This window comes from Equus quagga, chromosome 2 (genome assembly GCF_021613505.1).
Source record: "Equus quagga isolate Etosha38 chromosome 2, UCLA_HA_Equagga_1.0, whole genome shotgun sequence".
NCBI classification, from domain to species: domain Eukaryota; kingdom Metazoa; phylum Chordata; class Mammalia; order Perissodactyla; family Equidae; genus Equus; species Equus quagga.
Genome location: NC_060268.1, coordinates 2,043,977 through 2,061,836, shown reverse-complemented (window position 1 = coordinate 2,061,836; position 17,860 = coordinate 2,043,977). Strand labels below are relative to the sequence as shown.

Genomic DNA, 17,860 nt, shown 5'->3' with positions numbered 1-17,860 from the left:
GTCCTTTTTTGGTAACTTTAGGATATATATCTGTAGAAACATTATACTAATTATTCTCACCACTATCAAAATGGTGAAGTTCTTTTAAAAAACATTAATATTTTAGATTTTTTTTAAATGGCAAGAGTAGTCTATTATGTTGTATTTACGACACTAGGCTACATAATTATAAAGTTGTGTTTTTTTTTACATTAATCTCAAATGGAAAAATATTCTCAGTAGCACTAAGCTAATAAAAGAAATTTTGGAAGGACCAACAGCTACTTAGTACTTTGACCTTAATGCTTTGGTATAGGGGCTGGGGCAAGTGGTCGTATTGACTATCGGCAGCTGTTGTCTAATTTAAAAAGTAACAGTTTTGTGGCTCATAAAAGAATGGAAATAATGTATGACTTTATTCTCCATTCTGTTAGGAGACAGAAGAAAAAAGCTGGGTCAGGAGTCGTTAGTGATAAACCTACAAGTGCACTTCTGATATTATAGGTTAAGATATTAAGTAACATGCTAGTGATAATTACTAGAGGTGGAAAGAAGAAAGTAAGATGAAAAGTGAAGGTGTATAAATGCATGGAAGTGATCAACACCAATTTCTTCTAGGTGTTATTTAAGTTGAGTTATGGGAATTATCTGTATTTTAAATCTGGTCTAATGTCAGTAAAGGTGGAAGGAAATTTATTCCTTCAGTAGTTAGGGTTTTCAAGACCTAATTCTAAATGTTTAACCATGCCCAACCCCCACCACCACCAGAAAAAAAAACCCTGTGATTGTCCTGGGAGTAACAGATACATTAGATGGTCTATACAGTAGACTCCCAAGTCAGCAGTCTAAGCAATGGAGCCACTTCACTGTTCCGTTTCCTTACAACATGAAATGAATAATTAATATTAACCTCCCAAATTCCAAGAAAATGTAGAGTAACTATAAATGTATACAATTAGCATTTAACTGTCCACAAATATTTTAGGAAATCCCATCATAGTGTTTCCTCTCTATAAAACTGGAAAAAAAACAATAAGTTCTTTTGGCGAATATAGCAAGGCAATGTTTAGTTCATTTTTAAATACGGAAGTCTTGCTACGTGGTGTTTTCATCTCTGGACTTCCAAAAGGCTATAAAATTGGCTCTTCGCAAATATTTTAGGATTTCATTCCAGCTATTTCCTTTTTACATTCAGAAGGTTGGGTGCAGACACTTTCACTTTGCCAGGAATGTTTCTTGATAAATCCGTGTCCTAAAAAAAGAGAATTGCTGAATATCTTCACATTCTATGTGGTCAATCATATTTCTTTTATGATAATTATGTATCCTCTGCTGTCAAAAGAAAGGCATTTCCAAAATTACCTGAAATGATTTTACTTATTTTATACTGCTTCTAATAAGACAACCAAACAATACCTAGAGCTTCCATTTACTACATAAAGCAGGAAAAAAACAGAAAATTGTAACTGCTAAGATTTTTAATTGCACCACCAATCTCCAAAGAGTTCTGGAGGAATACTTTACCTTTACGCTGCGGAATAAGTCTTTTTCTCTTGCCGTTGCTTCTTTGGAATGCATGAAACTGTTCAAGGCTGTTTTTGCAGCTATAAATAGAAAAATAAAAAGATCTACTTCTATTCAGTCAAGAAATGTTTAAAATAATAATTCAGAAAAGATTTTAAATACCTTTTCCCTTTTTCTGAACTCCAGGAGTAAGTTTCACTTTGTATCTTTAAAAAAAGATTTGCATGTGTTACTAAATAGAGATGATAAAACAATTCATAAGTTGCTGTTGTGTCAGCTGCTTTGAGTAAACTGATGATGACTTACTTATAGTTCGTCATGGTGGCATAAGGGGCACATATCGGAACGGCAAACAGTAGAACATCTTCAGGATGTGGCTGTCCTGTCAAAGAGTCAAACAGATTTTCCTAAAAAGGGAAGAGAAAAACCATTAGAAAAGTCATTTATACCAGTCCTAAAAAAAACCAAAACTCTAAAACACTATCATATTAATATCTCAACTTAACTTTTATCCTTTGCTGATAGACATACAGTCTTAACTCTGCTTTACAGCTCCAAAGAGAGTTTAAGACCAATTGTGTTTAAAGACACAATCTTCACTACCAGTAATTTTTGCCTGGCATAGTGAGAAATGAGAACGATTTTCAAAATGATACTGGAGATAAATATAAGGGAGAAATAACATGTTGGATATTACTCGAGTTGGAGAAAACTACTGTGGATTAAAATGATGCACAATAATGACAACAAAGAGATTTACATCCACTGCATGGAAATGGGACTGATACTTTGGCTAGACCATTGGTTCTCGATCAGGCGGATTTTGCCCCCAACACTGGGCAGCGATGTCTGGTTGTCACAACTTGTGGGGGTAGGGAATAGAGGGCTACTGGCCTCTAGTGGGTGGAGGCCAGGGATGGGACAGCTCCCCTCAACAAAGAATTATCTGTCCCAAAATGTTAATAGTGCCGAAGTTGAGAAATTCTAGGCTACAACAGCTGTCTCTTGCCTGTTCTTAAGGAGAAATCCTTGGGCTTCTTAGAGTTCCCATTTGGTGGGCTGCCAACAAGATTGCCTATATTTATTTAACAATTTGAGGAAATTGAGATTCAGGACAAAATGCTTGGTGCTGAAGTAGAGTGTTTACTATGCACCATGAACTTGTCTAAATGCTTTACATATCTTAACCTAGCTCTCAAAACAGCTCTCTCCTGGTAGGACAATTACTACCCCCACTGTTCAGATGAGGAAACTGAGGCACAAAGATCAATGTTTCCAAGGTTGTAGTTATATCTAGCAAAGTTGTGATCCACACCCAGAATGTTAGACTCTGGAGCTTGGAGTCTTATCTTAGCCTTTTAAGTTTTAATCAGTTAGAAGTTGTGTGTCAAATACTCTGGAGACTTGACTGCAGTCAGAGTGCCACAGTGGGAGCCCATACAGTGTCATACCTCATTTCCCTGTTGATCCAGGTCTTGCTCTTCCTGCTCCAAACAGAAAATTTTAAGTCAGCTACAACTTAAATTGAAATTCCACACCATTAAAACTACGAGGAGAAAGAAACAGTGATGTAACGAGACTGTTACATCTAACCCACAGGAGAAGGACTCTGAGACTCTCAGTCAACTGATTTGTGTCTTAATATTTCAGAAAACAATGCCATTCTCAGAGAAAAAGGACTATTCTCTGAAGTTTAAAAAAGACAAGACTTTCGCAGAGAGCACATGCTAAAGCAGTGAATGTTCTAAGGACAATTTAAATGGCAACTAAGCTTGATATATTTGCCAGGGGGAAAGGAAATGGAGAATCCTGGTGAACAGAACTTTTACTTTTCAGTCTCTGTTCAACAGTTTTAGGATAAATTCTTCACATATTAAGACAAGCTTAATATTGTTTGCTTTACTCACATTAAAAAATCTATGTGGAGATAACCTATGAAAGCATGTTCAGAATTAACACCTCTAATGAATATTTATGAGTCTAGGGTTTATGGAATAAATTAGCAATATAATAATAGTGTAAAAATTTGAAGACCAAAATGAATTTTAATATTAACAAACAACACTGTTCAGCAGAAAAAAAAAGAAAACAGTAATACATTTAGAATCCCTATAAGCATCACCTGCACCAAACAGGGCATGCCATTACAACCAAAGCTTTAACTGTCATAAATAAAAACACAGGCTCAATCAAAGATATTCTACAAATTTATAAAACAATCTTTTGCTCAGAATTTCAAGAAGATGTATATATTCCTACAAGAAGATATACTTAAGGCTGGGCTTGTTGTATTCAGTTGATAGAACAATCAGGCAACCATCTTAACTGGAAAAAATGTTAACTTCTCATTGGTTTTGCAACCAGGGCAGCTGGCACTTTAACTGAGTAGCCACTTTCAACATTATGCAAGATAATATAGCATATACTACTATAGAAAAACCCAGAGAAGTGCAGATTTATTTTCCTCTCATTTTCAAGACAATCTCAATTATCTGTCTTATTTTAGCAAAGTCAGTTCCCACCAGAATCAAATAAAACCTCTCCATAAAATTGATTATTTTCTAAAGGCTTGCGATAAACTTTTTTTTGATTTTGAGGAAGATTAGCCCTGAGCTAATAATATCTGTTGTCAATTTTCCTCTTTTTGTTGAGGAAGACTGGCCCTGAGCTAACATCCGTGCTCATCTTCCTCTACTTTATATGTGGGATGCCTGCCACAGCATGGCTTGATAAGCGGTGCGTAGGTCTGCACCCAAGATCTGAACCGGTGAAGCCCGAGCCTACGAAGCGGAATGTGTGGACTTAACTGCTGCACCACCAGGCCAGCCCCTGTGATAAACTTTTTATCAGCTAGCAACACCACCATTTTTATGGTCATATACTGCAATTCTAGTCTTTTAAGGTGTATTTCTAAGATGACTTCCCATTAAAAATAGGGTTACTATTCATCCTGGTTTTAGTACTCTAAGTCCCATGCCCTGGGACCCCTGGGATGGTTCGTCCCCCTAATTAAGAAGCAAAAAGCCCACATGAGTGGTAGCCATACCTTGTCATCATGTGGATCATCTACAGCCAAGTCTTGTAACTCATGAGTTACAACCGCAAGGGATGGAGTTTCTTTCTTTATGCTGTCTGAAACCCGTGGTCCACTTCTAGGTTTCTGGGGCTGTTTCTTCACTGGTTCATCCTTTGTTTTTCCTTTCTTCCCCTTCTTCCCTTTTTCTTCTTTGTTTGAACCCGCAGACTTTAAGGCATAGAGGAAAAGAGTTAATGTTGTCCATATTGTCACTATTTTAACAGAAATGTATTGAATGCCTTGCATGCGACAGGCAGTGGTTTGGATGTTCCTTGTAAAGCAAAAGAAGAAAATGTTTTAGATGTTACTCACCCCCAGCAATTTCATGATGAGTTCACGTTCTTCTTCATCTTGGTCTTTGTATTTTTCCTTCATTTTTTTCATCTTACTCTACAAATGTCAAAAGATTTTGGTTGGAAGAATTCAGCAGTAAAAAAATTTTAACAAATATTTGTAAAGAAAAGGTGTTTTAATTCTGTCAAAAATGCTTATTGAGCGAGGTGCCATTATAATAAACAATGGAGGCTAAAAAGATGGATAAACATGGTCCTCAGCCTCAAGGAATTTTATCATCTGGTGGAAAAAGACGACACATACAAGAGTAAGGATAAATTAATGCAACATATTCTAAACGCAAACAAATTATTTCTAAGATAATTTAGAGAAAGACATTTCTTTCACCTTGAACAAGAACTGTGGGGAAGAAATAAAGCGAAACTTAAAAGTTAATCTTCAAAGAAGTAAGTTGTATAGTATCTGGGAATCTAGGAAAAGCAAGGTTATATGAGGTAAAGACAAGACAGAATAGCTACAGCAAGTCATCACATTTGGTGAAGTCGAGATTTGCATGCAGAGGGGGAACAGGAAACAAAGCAGCAAAGCTAAGCTGGCTGCTTACTGCAGAGGCTGGTAAGACTTTGAATTTATCAACCAAACCCTGGCTACACACCCAAATCACCCTAGTCGTTTTTAAAACTACAGACATCTGGGCCTCACCTCCAAAGATTTATGTCCTGATTAGTCTTAGCTGGGGCCCAGATGACAAATTTCTAAACTTTTAAAGATTTCTTTAAATAGGACACAAAAAGACACTATTAAAGACAAGATTGATAAATCAGACTTCATTAAAATGAACAAGTGCTGCTCATTAAAATACACTATTACAAAAGTGAGAAAAGCAGGGCTTAAGATGTGAAAAGTATGTGTAATACATATATCCAAGAAAAGACTTGTATTCAGGATTTCAAAGAACTCCTATACATCAATGGGAAAGCTGCACAACTCAGTTTTTAAAATGGGCGCTTCACGAAGAGGATATTCAAAGGTCTAATAAACATGAAAAAGTGCTCAATATCATTAGTCATCAGGGACATGCAAATTAAAGCCAAATAAGACTTCAGTATCTACACAATTGAATGACTAAACCCTGACAACACGAAATGTTAGGATGAGGAACAACTAGAACCTTGATCCACTGCTCGGTGGGAAGTTAGTACAAGTACCACGGAAAACTGTTTGGAACTATCTACTAACGCCAAACACAACAGGTCCGCTCTAACCCAGCAATTCCACTCCTACTTATACACGACAGGAACACATACTTGTGGACCTAAACGACAGGTCTGAGACCGTCTACCGACAATACAGCAGACAGATCACTTGTGGCAGAGTCATACAATGGAATGCTATTTAACCACGCAAACGAACTACTGCTACACACAACAGCATGGGTGGCTTGCACACAATGCTGAGTGACAGATGCCAGACAAAAGAGTATGTACACCATATGATTACTTTTATATAAAGTTCAAGAACAGGCAAAATAATCTACAGTGATTAAAGTCAGAATAATGTTTTTTTTCTCGTGGGGATACTATTTAGAAAGGGGCAAGAGTGAGCCTTGTGGAGTACTGGAAGGGTTTGAGTGTCCTGATCTGGGTGGTGGTTTTACAGGCATGTGTGCACATAAACATGTAAGATTTGTGCATTTTACTATATGTACATTATACCTGAAAAAAATATTCAGAGTAAAATGAACACTACTAATAATAAATTGAACCAAGAAATGGAAAACTCAATGAAAAGAACAGTTTCTTGGAAAATATAACTTAGGAAAGCCAACTTCAATAAAACAGAAAACCTGAATGGGCTTATAATTGCTGAAGAAATTTAATTAGTACTTAAAAACCTACCCACAAAAACCAAGATATCAGGCTCAGTTTTCTTAGCAAATGCTATCAAATTCCAAGGGACAATCTTCATTTTATACAAAGTTCTAGAGAACAGAAAAAGGGGAAAGTTCCAAACTTATTTTGTGAAGCAGGTGTAACCTAGACACCAAAACCAGGCAAGGGCAGTATGAAGGATTGCAGGCCAGTTTGATAGATTTTCTCAAGTAATTTACCACATTAACTGATTAAGGGAGAAAAATAATAGATGCAGAAAAAGGTTTCAATATAATTTAACTCATCATTATTAAAGATAACCCTTCAGAAAGGATATCTACCAACAACCCACAGGAAACATCTCATAATGATAAAAATCTTAGAAATAGTTCCTTTGATGTAATTAACAAAGATGTACACCATTATTATTTCCATGCAACACAGTACTGATGTTTGAGCCAGTGCAAAAAAACATGAGAAAAATAACAGATATTAGGATTAGAAGAAAGAAAAGCTATTATTTGCAGGCAATATGACTGCCTATAGATGAATATTAAAATAAATATTCAATAAGACTGCCTATTACAGGCTGGCCTGTTGGCACAGTGCTTAAGTTCACTCACTCTGCTCCATCGGGCCAGGGTTTGCCAGTTTGGATCCCAGGTGCGGACCTACGCACTGCTTATCAACCCATGCTGTGGCAGGCGTCCCACATATAAAGTGGAGGAAGATGGGCAAAGATGTTAGCTCAGGGCCAGTCTTCCTCAGCAAAAAGAGGAAAATTGACAACACATATTAGCTCAGGGCTAATCTTCCTCAAAAAAAGGAGACTGCATATACTAGATCAATATATGGAAACTGTCTTCCCACATACCAGCAACTAATAAGCAGGAAGTGAAAGTTTTAAAAATATACCATTTACAAAATGTAAGAAAAATTTTAAGTAGGAATAGATAAGATGGCTAAGACTCTACGGGAAAACATATCTTTACTGAAGAATGTAAAATATTCTTACATTCATGGACAGGAAGGCGCAATGTGGTAAAGATGACAGTTCTCCACAGAATAATCTAAAAATTCAATGTATTTTAATAAAAATTCCATGAGGATTTGCCTTAGAACTTAAATTGTCTGCTGAATATTTCATTGTATAAATGCACCATATTATTTATTGTTACATCATATTGTTGGACATTTAAGATAATTTTCAGTTTTTTTGCTATTATAAATATCAACTTGATGAATATCCTTACTGCACACACATGATGTCTTTTAGGATAAATTTCCAGATGTGGAATTGCTTAGTCAAAGGGTAAATGCACTGTTAGGACTCTTGATGGGGATTCCCATGGTGTAGACTCAAACACTTACTGAATGATTGAACACACATTATCTATTAATCCAATTGACGAAAAATTCCCCTTGTTTACAGAAGCATTTCTTTCATCACTTTTGTTTTTTCCACATTTGCCATTTGTCTTTCAATTTTATTGATAGTTCTTTTCTCCATCTGGAATTTAGTATTTTTTTTTTTTTTTTTTTTAAGATTTTATTATTTCCTTTTTCTCCCCAAAGCCCCCTGGTACATAGTTGTGTATTCTTCGTTGTGGGTTCTTCTAGTTGTGGCATGTGGGACGCTGCCCCAGTGTGGTCTGATGAGCAGTGCCATGTCCGCGCCCAGGATTCGAACCAACGAAACACTGGGCCGCCTGCAGCGGAGCGCGCGAACCTAACCACTCGGCCACGGGGCCAGCCCCTGGAATTTAGTATTTTTTAACATGACTAGTCACTAATTTTGAATAATTCATACCTTCCCAAACAATGTGTAACATACAAAATTTTTAAATATACAGTTAATGGTCCTTTGTCTAGATTTCATTCTGTTTCACTTTTCTAACTGGCTATCCCTATGTTAAAATCATACTATTTTATTTATTTATTTTTTCTACTTTTTCTCCCCAAATCCCCCCAGTACATAGTGGTATATTTTAGTTATGGGTCCTTCTAGTTGTAGCATGTGGGACGCCGCCTCAATGTGGCCTGATGAGCAGTGCCATGTCCACACCCAGGATCCGAACCGGCGAAACCCTGGGGTGCCGAAGCGGAGAGCGTGAACTTAACCACTCAGCCATGGGGCTGGCCCCAAAACCATACTAATTTAACAATTCTAACATTAAATGTTTTACTACTAGTAGGGAAATCCCCCTCAATCTTCTTTTTCAAGATCTCCTTAGCTATTCTGTAGTATTTACTCTTTCAAATGAACTTTAGAATTACTTTATCAAGTTAAAGTCTCAATTCTGATTAAAGTCATGTTGAATTTACATATTATTATGGGGAGAACTCATGTTCTTCCCTTCCATATCTGTAGTATGTCCATTTATTTGAGGCCCACTGGAAAAACACAGGAAATTGTGATCACTATTGATGGAAGAAAGATCTTAAAACATGACTTCTGTTAAGATTTCAGAGGAATTTAACTTTTATGGAGATACACTGATAGATTAGCTCACAATCCTCTCTTTCACACTTCTACAACATTTTAAAATATACATATTCTAGATCCACTACCTCTTCCTTCACCAAACATCTTTGATAAAATATATAAGAACTCTAACCAAAATCGCATTAATAATTGAAAAAGAAACTACTAAGTCAAATTATCAATAAGGACCAGCACGGCCACTTACTGGCCAAGTGTCTCTGGCAATCACAGTCTCCTATTCCTGGGAGCTTCTCTCTAGATGATCTCAAAGGAACACAGAACAGTGAACTCTGTGTTCCCCACAGTGAATCTTTTCAACTAATTTTCAGTCAAAGGAAATCTTGCCTATATCTTCTGTTTCACTGAAAACTTGATAAAAATTTAAGCGGAACCTCACAACTTCATTTGTGAACCATATAGTACTGTCATTAACAGTTCACCCCGAAGTTTTATTACCTTTTGTCCTCGCTTCATTGGCTGAACAGCTGGGACATTTTTGCTTGTGTTCTGATGAGTTTCAACGTGTAGGGCATTTTCTTTTTCTTTGTCTTTTCCCTCTATCACTTCTAAATCCCCTGGGTCACTTGGAAGCTTTTTCTTCTTCATTTCCCTAAATATAAATGAAACAGAAATGTCTGATTCTTAGAATTTCAGTCTTAATGCCCTAAAAAAATTACATGGGGAGGGGAACATGTACAGTATATAAAAAAATCAAGGTTTCTGCTTACCTTGATAGTCACCAGGTTATACTATACAAAGAAGCACAAATCATCACACAGGAGAAAGCTGACAACTTTTCTCTCATGGGTTATCATTCTCTCTGTCATCCAGGCTGACCACTGTGCCCCTGACTTATCCTCACTCAGCAGCCACATTCAGTCCCTCAACACCTTGTTGGCCAGGCAGTGAGATTTGCTGTCTTTGTACCTACACGGCCTTAGCAGATCTTAGGTATTCAATAAACATTTGTCGGTTGGTTAGTTGAATAAACAAGTGGATTAAAAAGGTGAACACACGAAGGAGGAAGGGGAACTTCTGCGGCTGTGATACTATTCATGCGCAGTCTCTGATTCCCAAGGCCACTGCCCTAGTCCAGGTGCTCGTCACTTCCCACCCAGACTCCCTCCAGTGTCTCTCCATCATCTGTCTTCCCTAACTGTTTGCCTGTCACATTCCCACTCAAAATCTTCCCAAAGTCCTCCTCACATCACTTTCAGGATAAAGTCCAAAATACTTAGCTTGTCATTCTAAGTTCTCCACTTTTGGTCCAAATTCATTCCACCGATCTTACCATCTAACAGTTCACAGACATGACCTTTCTCCTCCTTTCCCCTTAGTCTCTTTATCATTTCCCCCAAGCACTGCCATATTACTTCCAAAACTGCCCCCTTTAGTTCACGCCAATTCTCCTTGGAGTCTCTGACCTTCCTACCTCCATTTACCTAAGTCCTAATATATCTTCAGGATATACTTCTGATGGTATTTCCCCAAACGCCAGAACTCACAGCATCTTCTTACTCATTTTCAGAGAACACCATGTACAGATTTACAGCTATTTCCTGAATCCAAGACTCAAAAGCTTCTTGAAGGCACAAACTTTGTTTTTGCCTCGTTGTATATGCAGTACCTAGTACAGTGCCATGTTTTCAGAGTCTCTCTGTTTAATGATTATCTTTGTCAAACAAAAGGGTTTACTGTCATTCCAGTCTAGGGCGTCCTGGCGTGCCTGACTGGTTTTCATCTTTTCACCCTATACCACCTGTCTCAGTCATCCCTTTCTATTTGCCTCCCAAGACCTGCTATATTTAAAAAAAACCCAAGTCTTCCCTCTTACATAAAACTTTCTTAATTAATGTTTCAACTATTCCTGTTTATTCCTGCCAATATTATCGCAGAAGCAGCCTATTTAATACACTGCAATCATTATTGCACATATTTATGTAATAATAGGTTTGTCTCGTGTTACTTGACCTAGCTCACTGATTGTAGTGACAGATTAGGGCCCTAACACAGAAAATCCTACTAGAATTGAATATTAAAAACTAAAGATTTATGCTAAATCTTGGTCATTTTAATAAGGGAGTTTTTAGGAACAGCCAAGTGATCTGTCATAACTGAATTGTCAATTAAAAAAAACAGAACAACATGCTTTTCCGTTAGATAAAACAAGTATGTTTACCTTCTTTCCTTGGCTGACAAATGTCTCCGGCTTTGTAATTTACTGTCACTCTATTAAAATTAAAACAAAAAAACAAGCAAACACAAATAACATCACTACTATTAATTCTTCAAAAAGTAAAATTAAAAGGTAGAAAATTACTCATTGAGAAAGACATGATGTTCTTCACAGAACTTTGAAAATAGCTTACCAGATTAGAAGCTTCCTCTTTTGAAGCCAATTTCTGGAGGGACCTATGCAAACAAACAGAAAGAGAAGTCCTGTAGCCTGCAAGGGCACTCATTTACAAAGTCCAAAAACATTCCCCTATATGCTTAATTACTGGCAATCCTACAAATTCTCAAATTTGGTAAAATTAGAAAAAATACAGTCAGATAGCTCATCTCCTCACCCTTTTAAATATATTCTTACACAGCTGACGTGTACTGAACACCTCCTGTGTGCCAGGTACAGCCAGAGGCTTTACATGCATATCATCTTCACCAAAACCCTACAAAGGGGCTACCATTCCATTGTCACCAAGAAGGAAACTGAAGCTCAGACACAGAGCAACTTGCGCAAGGACATATCCTGAGAATCAACTGTGGTCTGACTCCTAAGCCATTCTTACTTCAGTGATAATGCTTTTGTAACTAGGGCACTAATTACTTGGTGATCAGTAAGACATTCAAGACTAACACTCCTTATTCTTTTTTTTTAAGGGAATCTCCTTTCTTATATTATTAGCATTTATAACCATTTACTTGTTTCTATTTTGACCCAGTTTGGCCACTTTTATATTTACTGTATTTTTCTACCCTGGGTCCTGAAAATTCTTTAGAGAGATCTCCCTACCAGTCAAATGGTGAAAAGATAATAAGACAGTGGAGGGTAAAAGCACCAAAGTCAATCTTGGCATTATCTTTGTTAAGTATTACCTTTAACTCTTCATAAAACTTCAAATCATGGTTTTTAATTACCTTTGAGGTTGCAGGTGGGATAGGTCAATGGTGGTATCGGGGTAACTGAACGCGTCTCCCCCATCATCCTTCACCTCACCCACAGGGTCCTGATCTTTCAGCACCTCTTCAGATTCTCCTTCGTCTTCAGAGCTCTCTTCCTGAATTCCTTCTTCATTTAGCTCATCTCCACCACTCTGAACAGTAATATCCTCTTGGTCAACCTGAGTCACGACTTCCACTTGCACAGGAGTTTCCTGTAATTCCTCCTTATCATCTTCACTGCTACTGTCACCTCCATCTGAAGAATTACCGTAAGGAAAGTCAGTGTGCCACCCCCACAATAGAGCTAGATGATTTCCTTGAAAACTTCATAAACATATTCTATTTACTTCCTGTCTTTCCAGAAGATCAACAGAAAAATGCCTGATCATCCCCAAAGGATACTCTGTATCATGGATTGGTTTGAATGAAACCAACATCCTTTGCCACAATAAATTTCTTGGAGAGTGCAGCCATTTCTACAATGAAAACTATAACCTGTCTTTGTTAGGTATTTCCAAAAAGGAGGACAACAGAAGTTCTACAAATTCTGCTGCTTTTATTATAATTTGCACAAGAATTGAAATAATACATGAAATATAATGGCACAGAGCAGGTGTTCATAGGTTTGCAAAATGAACACTGGCTAGTGGAATAATATGGTTTACTTGCCTCACCTATAAAATGAGATACCACTACCCATCTGACAAGAATGATTGTGAGAATTTAATAAAAAATAATGTAAATAGGGGCTGCGCCATGGCTGAGTGGTTAAGTTCACATGCTCCGCTTCAGCAGCCCAGGGTTTCATGGGTTCGGATTCTGGGTGCAGGGGTGGCACCACTCATCAGGCCATGCTGAGGCGGTGTCCCACATAGCACAACCAGAGGCACTCACAACTAGAATATACAACTATGTACTGAGGGCCTTTGGGGAGAAGAAGAAGAAAAGAAAAAAAAAAGATTTGCAACAGATGTTAGCTCAGGTGCCAATCCAAAAAAAAAAGTAAATAAAGTACTTAACAGTGTCAGGATCATGGTGAAAATACGAAGAAACAGAATCTTGTAGTATAATAGTAGTCCTAAATGAAACAGTGCAATATTACTCCTAAAAAGGAATGACCTTAGAAGAATAACTATAAAAATAATTTAGAGGGCGTACATTCCCTAGTTCCATTAGGCAGGAAGTAAATTTATTCCAGCAACGATAAGTGCTCTCTATGAAGCAAATATATTATTAAATCAAGCTAAATTCTCTTATAAGAAACTGCACTTGTTATCAACTCATCTTTGTATCATTTCTAACTCCTTAAGCCAAAAGTAAATGTTCATTCATATATATTTGAATCTATCTCTGTTAAACACATTTATATATTACTCATTAAATGCTGAAACTTGGGGCCGGCCCCGTGGCGCAGTGGTTAAGTTCACACATTCTGCTTCGGCGGCCCAGGCTTCGCCGGTTCGGATCCCAGGTGCAGACATGGCACCGCTTGGCAAGCCATGCTGTGGCAGGCGTCCCACATATAAAGTAGAGGAAGATGGGCACAGATGTTAGCTCAGGGCCAGTCTTCCTCAGCAAAAAGAGGAGGATTGGCGGCAGATGTTAGCTCAGGGCTAATCTTCCTCAAAAAAAAAAATAAATAAATAAAAATAAAAAATAAAAAAAAACTTTTTTAAATTAAAAAAAATGAAGCTTTACTATATAAACATATACTCAAGTATATTAGTTACACATCCAATTAAACACTTTGATTCACTAGAGTAAGTATAATTAACATTTCCAAAAACCAAATTCAGTAAAATTGACAGCAAGTGTCTTTTTTGAAATTTCAATTATCCCAAAGGAGATAGGATCTTCTAAGTAAGAATTTAGAAGCAAACTGGACAACAGAACATTATAAACTCTTTATTAAAATCTGTAAACTACCTAGTTGTTCCATTTCTTCTGAGATGAGGTCACTTGTGCAGCTGGCCAGTGTCTCCATGTCTTCATCCTGCACTCTGACTTTCCGTTCACCCCGATGTCTCCAAACACAAGACTCATCTACCTATGGAAACAATTCTTTCTCATTGATGGAACTTTAGGTAAGACTAATGAAAATCAGAAAAACAAACAAACAATGTAGCTGAAGAGTACCTTAAAGAGGAAGCTAAACCCCATCATTAGATATGAAGGAGGAAGGAAATTCTTTTTTCCTACAAAAGATAATGTACACAAATGTTTTAAAAATCTGTTTTCTCTATTTTATGCAAGATATCTGACACCAGTGGTCACATCTCTTTTGTCTTTTCTTTGTCCTGAAGCAACATTTCCCATTTACAGAATTTGGCACTATGTAAAGGGACAGGAATTAAGAAATAAAAAATATGGATGTTCTCATCTTTTGGATTAGTCAGACTCTCAATAATCTATTTTTAGAAAAAAGGTCACGCTATACTTACCCTTCCTTACAACTTTATGTGAAAGTACATTCTCATCAATAAAAATATATACGGAGATGACATGACAAATGCTAAATTTGCCATACCAGGGCAAAATTTTCTTTATTTCTTAACAGACTTTATATAGGAAATCAGAATAATTAATTTCTGTTCTGAGAATATTAGTAGATGGTCTTCAAACCTGTCTCCATAATCCACTGACAAGTCATTACCTCTTATCATGAAGCTTCCTGTTGTCAAATATTCTCCAGTTGGTGCTGTTTTAGACACCTGAAGAACACAATACATTATACTCTTTTCTTAAGAAATAGGGTTTCTTAATTTTCATTAGAGAAAGTAAAGTCACATTCAAGTAAATAGCACTATGTCCTGAAAAGTTTATAATTTAGCAAAAATTCTCAACAATGAAGGAACAGATATCTCTTCAATGATAGACAGCCCTTAAGCATTAACAAAGAAAAGAAATAATGGAGGATATACTACGTCAATAATTTTCAAATGCCATGGACTAGAGTCAGAACTGGTCCACACATTTCCTCTAGTGTGAGAAATAATGAGGAAAAATGGATAGTTTAATAAGCTTATCATAAAGCTATATTTACTAAAATCAAACTATATTTATATTTAGTAAAATTTTATTTAAAAATCCTTTTACAAGATAAATTTTGGGGGGATAATAACTTTTCATTTTAGGAAATAAAGATAACAGGTTTTTAAAAATATAATCTAATTTGGTAAAATAGGGAGTAAGCAAGATAATTCCACAATATTTAAAAATTTTATAAATCTGTGAAACTCCCAAATCTGAGAGTATCTTTAACAGTCATAGTTACACAGAGGGATTAAAAGAACACTAAATTTCATCCTACAAAAACCTATTCATAAAAGAATTAAAGCCACTTTTATAACAGTAGTAAGGTAGAAAATATAATCCCAGAAGTGATATTAATTTCCTAAAAACACAGCATCACAGCATAGCAGAAACTAATGAACATAAATAGATATAAAATAAAACTAAATCTAAGGCAGGATAATGGCATTGAACTCTTTTTATCTTTCTGTATAAGCTTTAGGACTTTGTAAAAGTATACTGTTATCAATTCTAATTTTGAAAATGTAAAGTCAACAGCAACGTGAAGTCAAATAAGGAATGAAGCAGCATCAAAGAGATTAACCACAAAGGAGGACAGTTACTAAAACCAAGTGAATAAAATCTACCATATGTACCTACTTTTCTGGAATGGGCAAAGATAATTCAGAAAATCCCAACAAAGACGAACAGGAGAAAGACCTTTTAGGTCAGTGTGCCGGTCACAATTGGAACACTCTTTATCCCATATAATCACATGGATCACTCTCTTCATTTAGGTCTCTGCTCAAATCTTACCTTCCCTGACACTTTATTCAAAATGGTAGCCCCTCTCACTCTCTATGGTCTTACTCTGCTTTAAGAAAAAAATCTTTACAGGGCTTGTTACCTGACATTATGTATGTATTTTCTCCATCACCAAAATGTCAGCTCCATCAAGGTAGGTATTTTGTCTGCCTTCTTCACTTCTATACCCCCAAAATTTGGTACCCAGTAGCTCTTAATAAATTAAGAAAAAGGACCACAGCCCCTATTACCTGATGATGGTACACCCACCAAGCACTAGTGATAACTCGTGCATCCCAAGCAGCACTGTAGCAAAGTGCCATTGTGCCAGCTTCAGTCAAGGTCCGAGGTGGGATCGCTTCTCCTATAATAACAACACCACCACCTTCAGTACCAAGTTCAGCCCTTCTACAGAGCAACACATGAAAGTCACATGCAGCATGACAGGTTCAATCCTCTTCTATCTTAAACACTAATACCACATTTTTATTTCAATATTACAAAAAGTTACTGTTTTATTAAAAATGTTATTTACACAGGAGGCTTTTAAATGGTCTAAGAAAATAAAAGAAGTCAGCGAAAAAATATCCTCACTTCTATCAATAATTCTAGCTTCATTCCAGAAAGGATAATTTAGAAAGATCTATTTAAAGTTTGAAGACTTCTAAAATTACTATAGATTGCCTAAATCATCAAAATGTAGAGCATGTTAATAATATGTCCCTACAGTTAGATTCAAGTATTTTTTGAGATATAATTCACATACCATAGAACTCACCCTTTTAAAAGTGTACCATTCAGTGTTTTTAATATATTCATGAAGCTATGCAACCATTACCACTATCTAGAATGTTTTCAGTATTCCCAAAAGAAATCCTGTATTCATTAACAGTCACTCTCCATTTTCCCAGGCCCTGGCAATCACTAATCTTTCTATCTCTATGGATTTGCCTATTTTGGAATCTCATATAAATAAAATTTTGTGTCTGGCTTCTTTCACTTAGCATAATGCCTTCAAGGTTCATCTACGTTAGAACACGCATCAGTACTTCATTTCTGAATAATATGCCGTTATATGGATATACCCTATTTTGTTTATTCAATTGATGGACATATGGGTTGTTTCTATTTCTTGGCTACTGTAAATAATGCTGCTCTGAATGTTTGTCAGTGAGTTTTGTGTGGACATATGTTTTCAGTTGTCTTGGGTATATATAGAAGTGGAATTGCTGGGTCACATGTAAATTTTTGAGGAACTGCCAAACTATTTTCTATAGCACCTGCATGTAAGGGTTCTAATCTCTCCACATCCTCACCACCATTTATTCTCTGTTTTTCTTCATTGTAACCATTCTAGTGGATGTAAAGTGGTATCTCACTGTGGTTTTGATTTGCACTTCCCTATGACAAATGATGCTCAGCATCTTATCATGCGCTTGTTAGCCATTTGTCTATCTTTGGAGAAATGTCTATTTGAATCCTTTGCTCATTTTTAAATTGCTTTCTTTGCCTTTCTATGTTGAGTCTTAAGTGTTCTTCAGATACTGGTCCTTAATCAGATAAATGGTTTGCAAACACTTTCTCACATTCTGTGAGTTATCTTTTCACTTTCTTGATAGTGTCCTTTGAATTAAGGTTTTTAATTTTAAGTTC

General features: G+C 36.4%; 1 protein-coding gene across 1 annotated transcript in view; it reads right to left on the bottom strand.

Moving 5' to 3' along the window:
• Positions 1–139: 139 nt before the first annotated feature.
• Positions 140–17,860, bottom strand: part of NEMF (nuclear export mediator factor) — a 52,655-nt gene continuing 34,934 nt past the window's right edge. The window contains exons 19-33 of the mRNA XM_046651491.1: positions 16,459–16,571; positions 15,045–15,102; positions 14,528–14,586; positions 14,318–14,438; positions 12,368–12,647; positions 11,599–11,641; positions 11,409–11,458; positions 9,686–9,839; positions 4,892–4,969; positions 4,550–4,747; positions 2,955–2,987; positions 1,810–1,910; positions 1,666–1,709; positions 1,504–1,583; positions 140–1,231 (exon numbers count right to left, since the gene is read on the bottom strand). Coding sequence (XP_046507447.1) covers positions 1,154–1,231; positions 1,504–1,583; positions 1,666–1,709; positions 1,810–1,910; positions 2,955–2,987; positions 4,550–4,747; positions 4,892–4,969; positions 9,686–9,839; positions 11,409–11,458; positions 11,599–11,641; positions 12,368–12,647; positions 14,318–14,438; positions 14,528–14,586; positions 15,045–15,102; positions 16,459–16,571 — 1,490 coding nt within the window. The 3' untranslated portion in view covers positions 140–1,153. The remainder of the gene's footprint in view (positions 1,232–1,503; positions 1,584–1,665; positions 1,710–1,809; positions 1,911–2,954; positions 2,988–4,549; positions 4,748–4,891; positions 4,970–9,685; positions 9,840–11,408; positions 11,459–11,598; positions 11,642–12,367; positions 12,648–14,317; positions 14,439–14,527; positions 14,587–15,044; positions 15,103–16,458; positions 16,572–17,860) is intronic.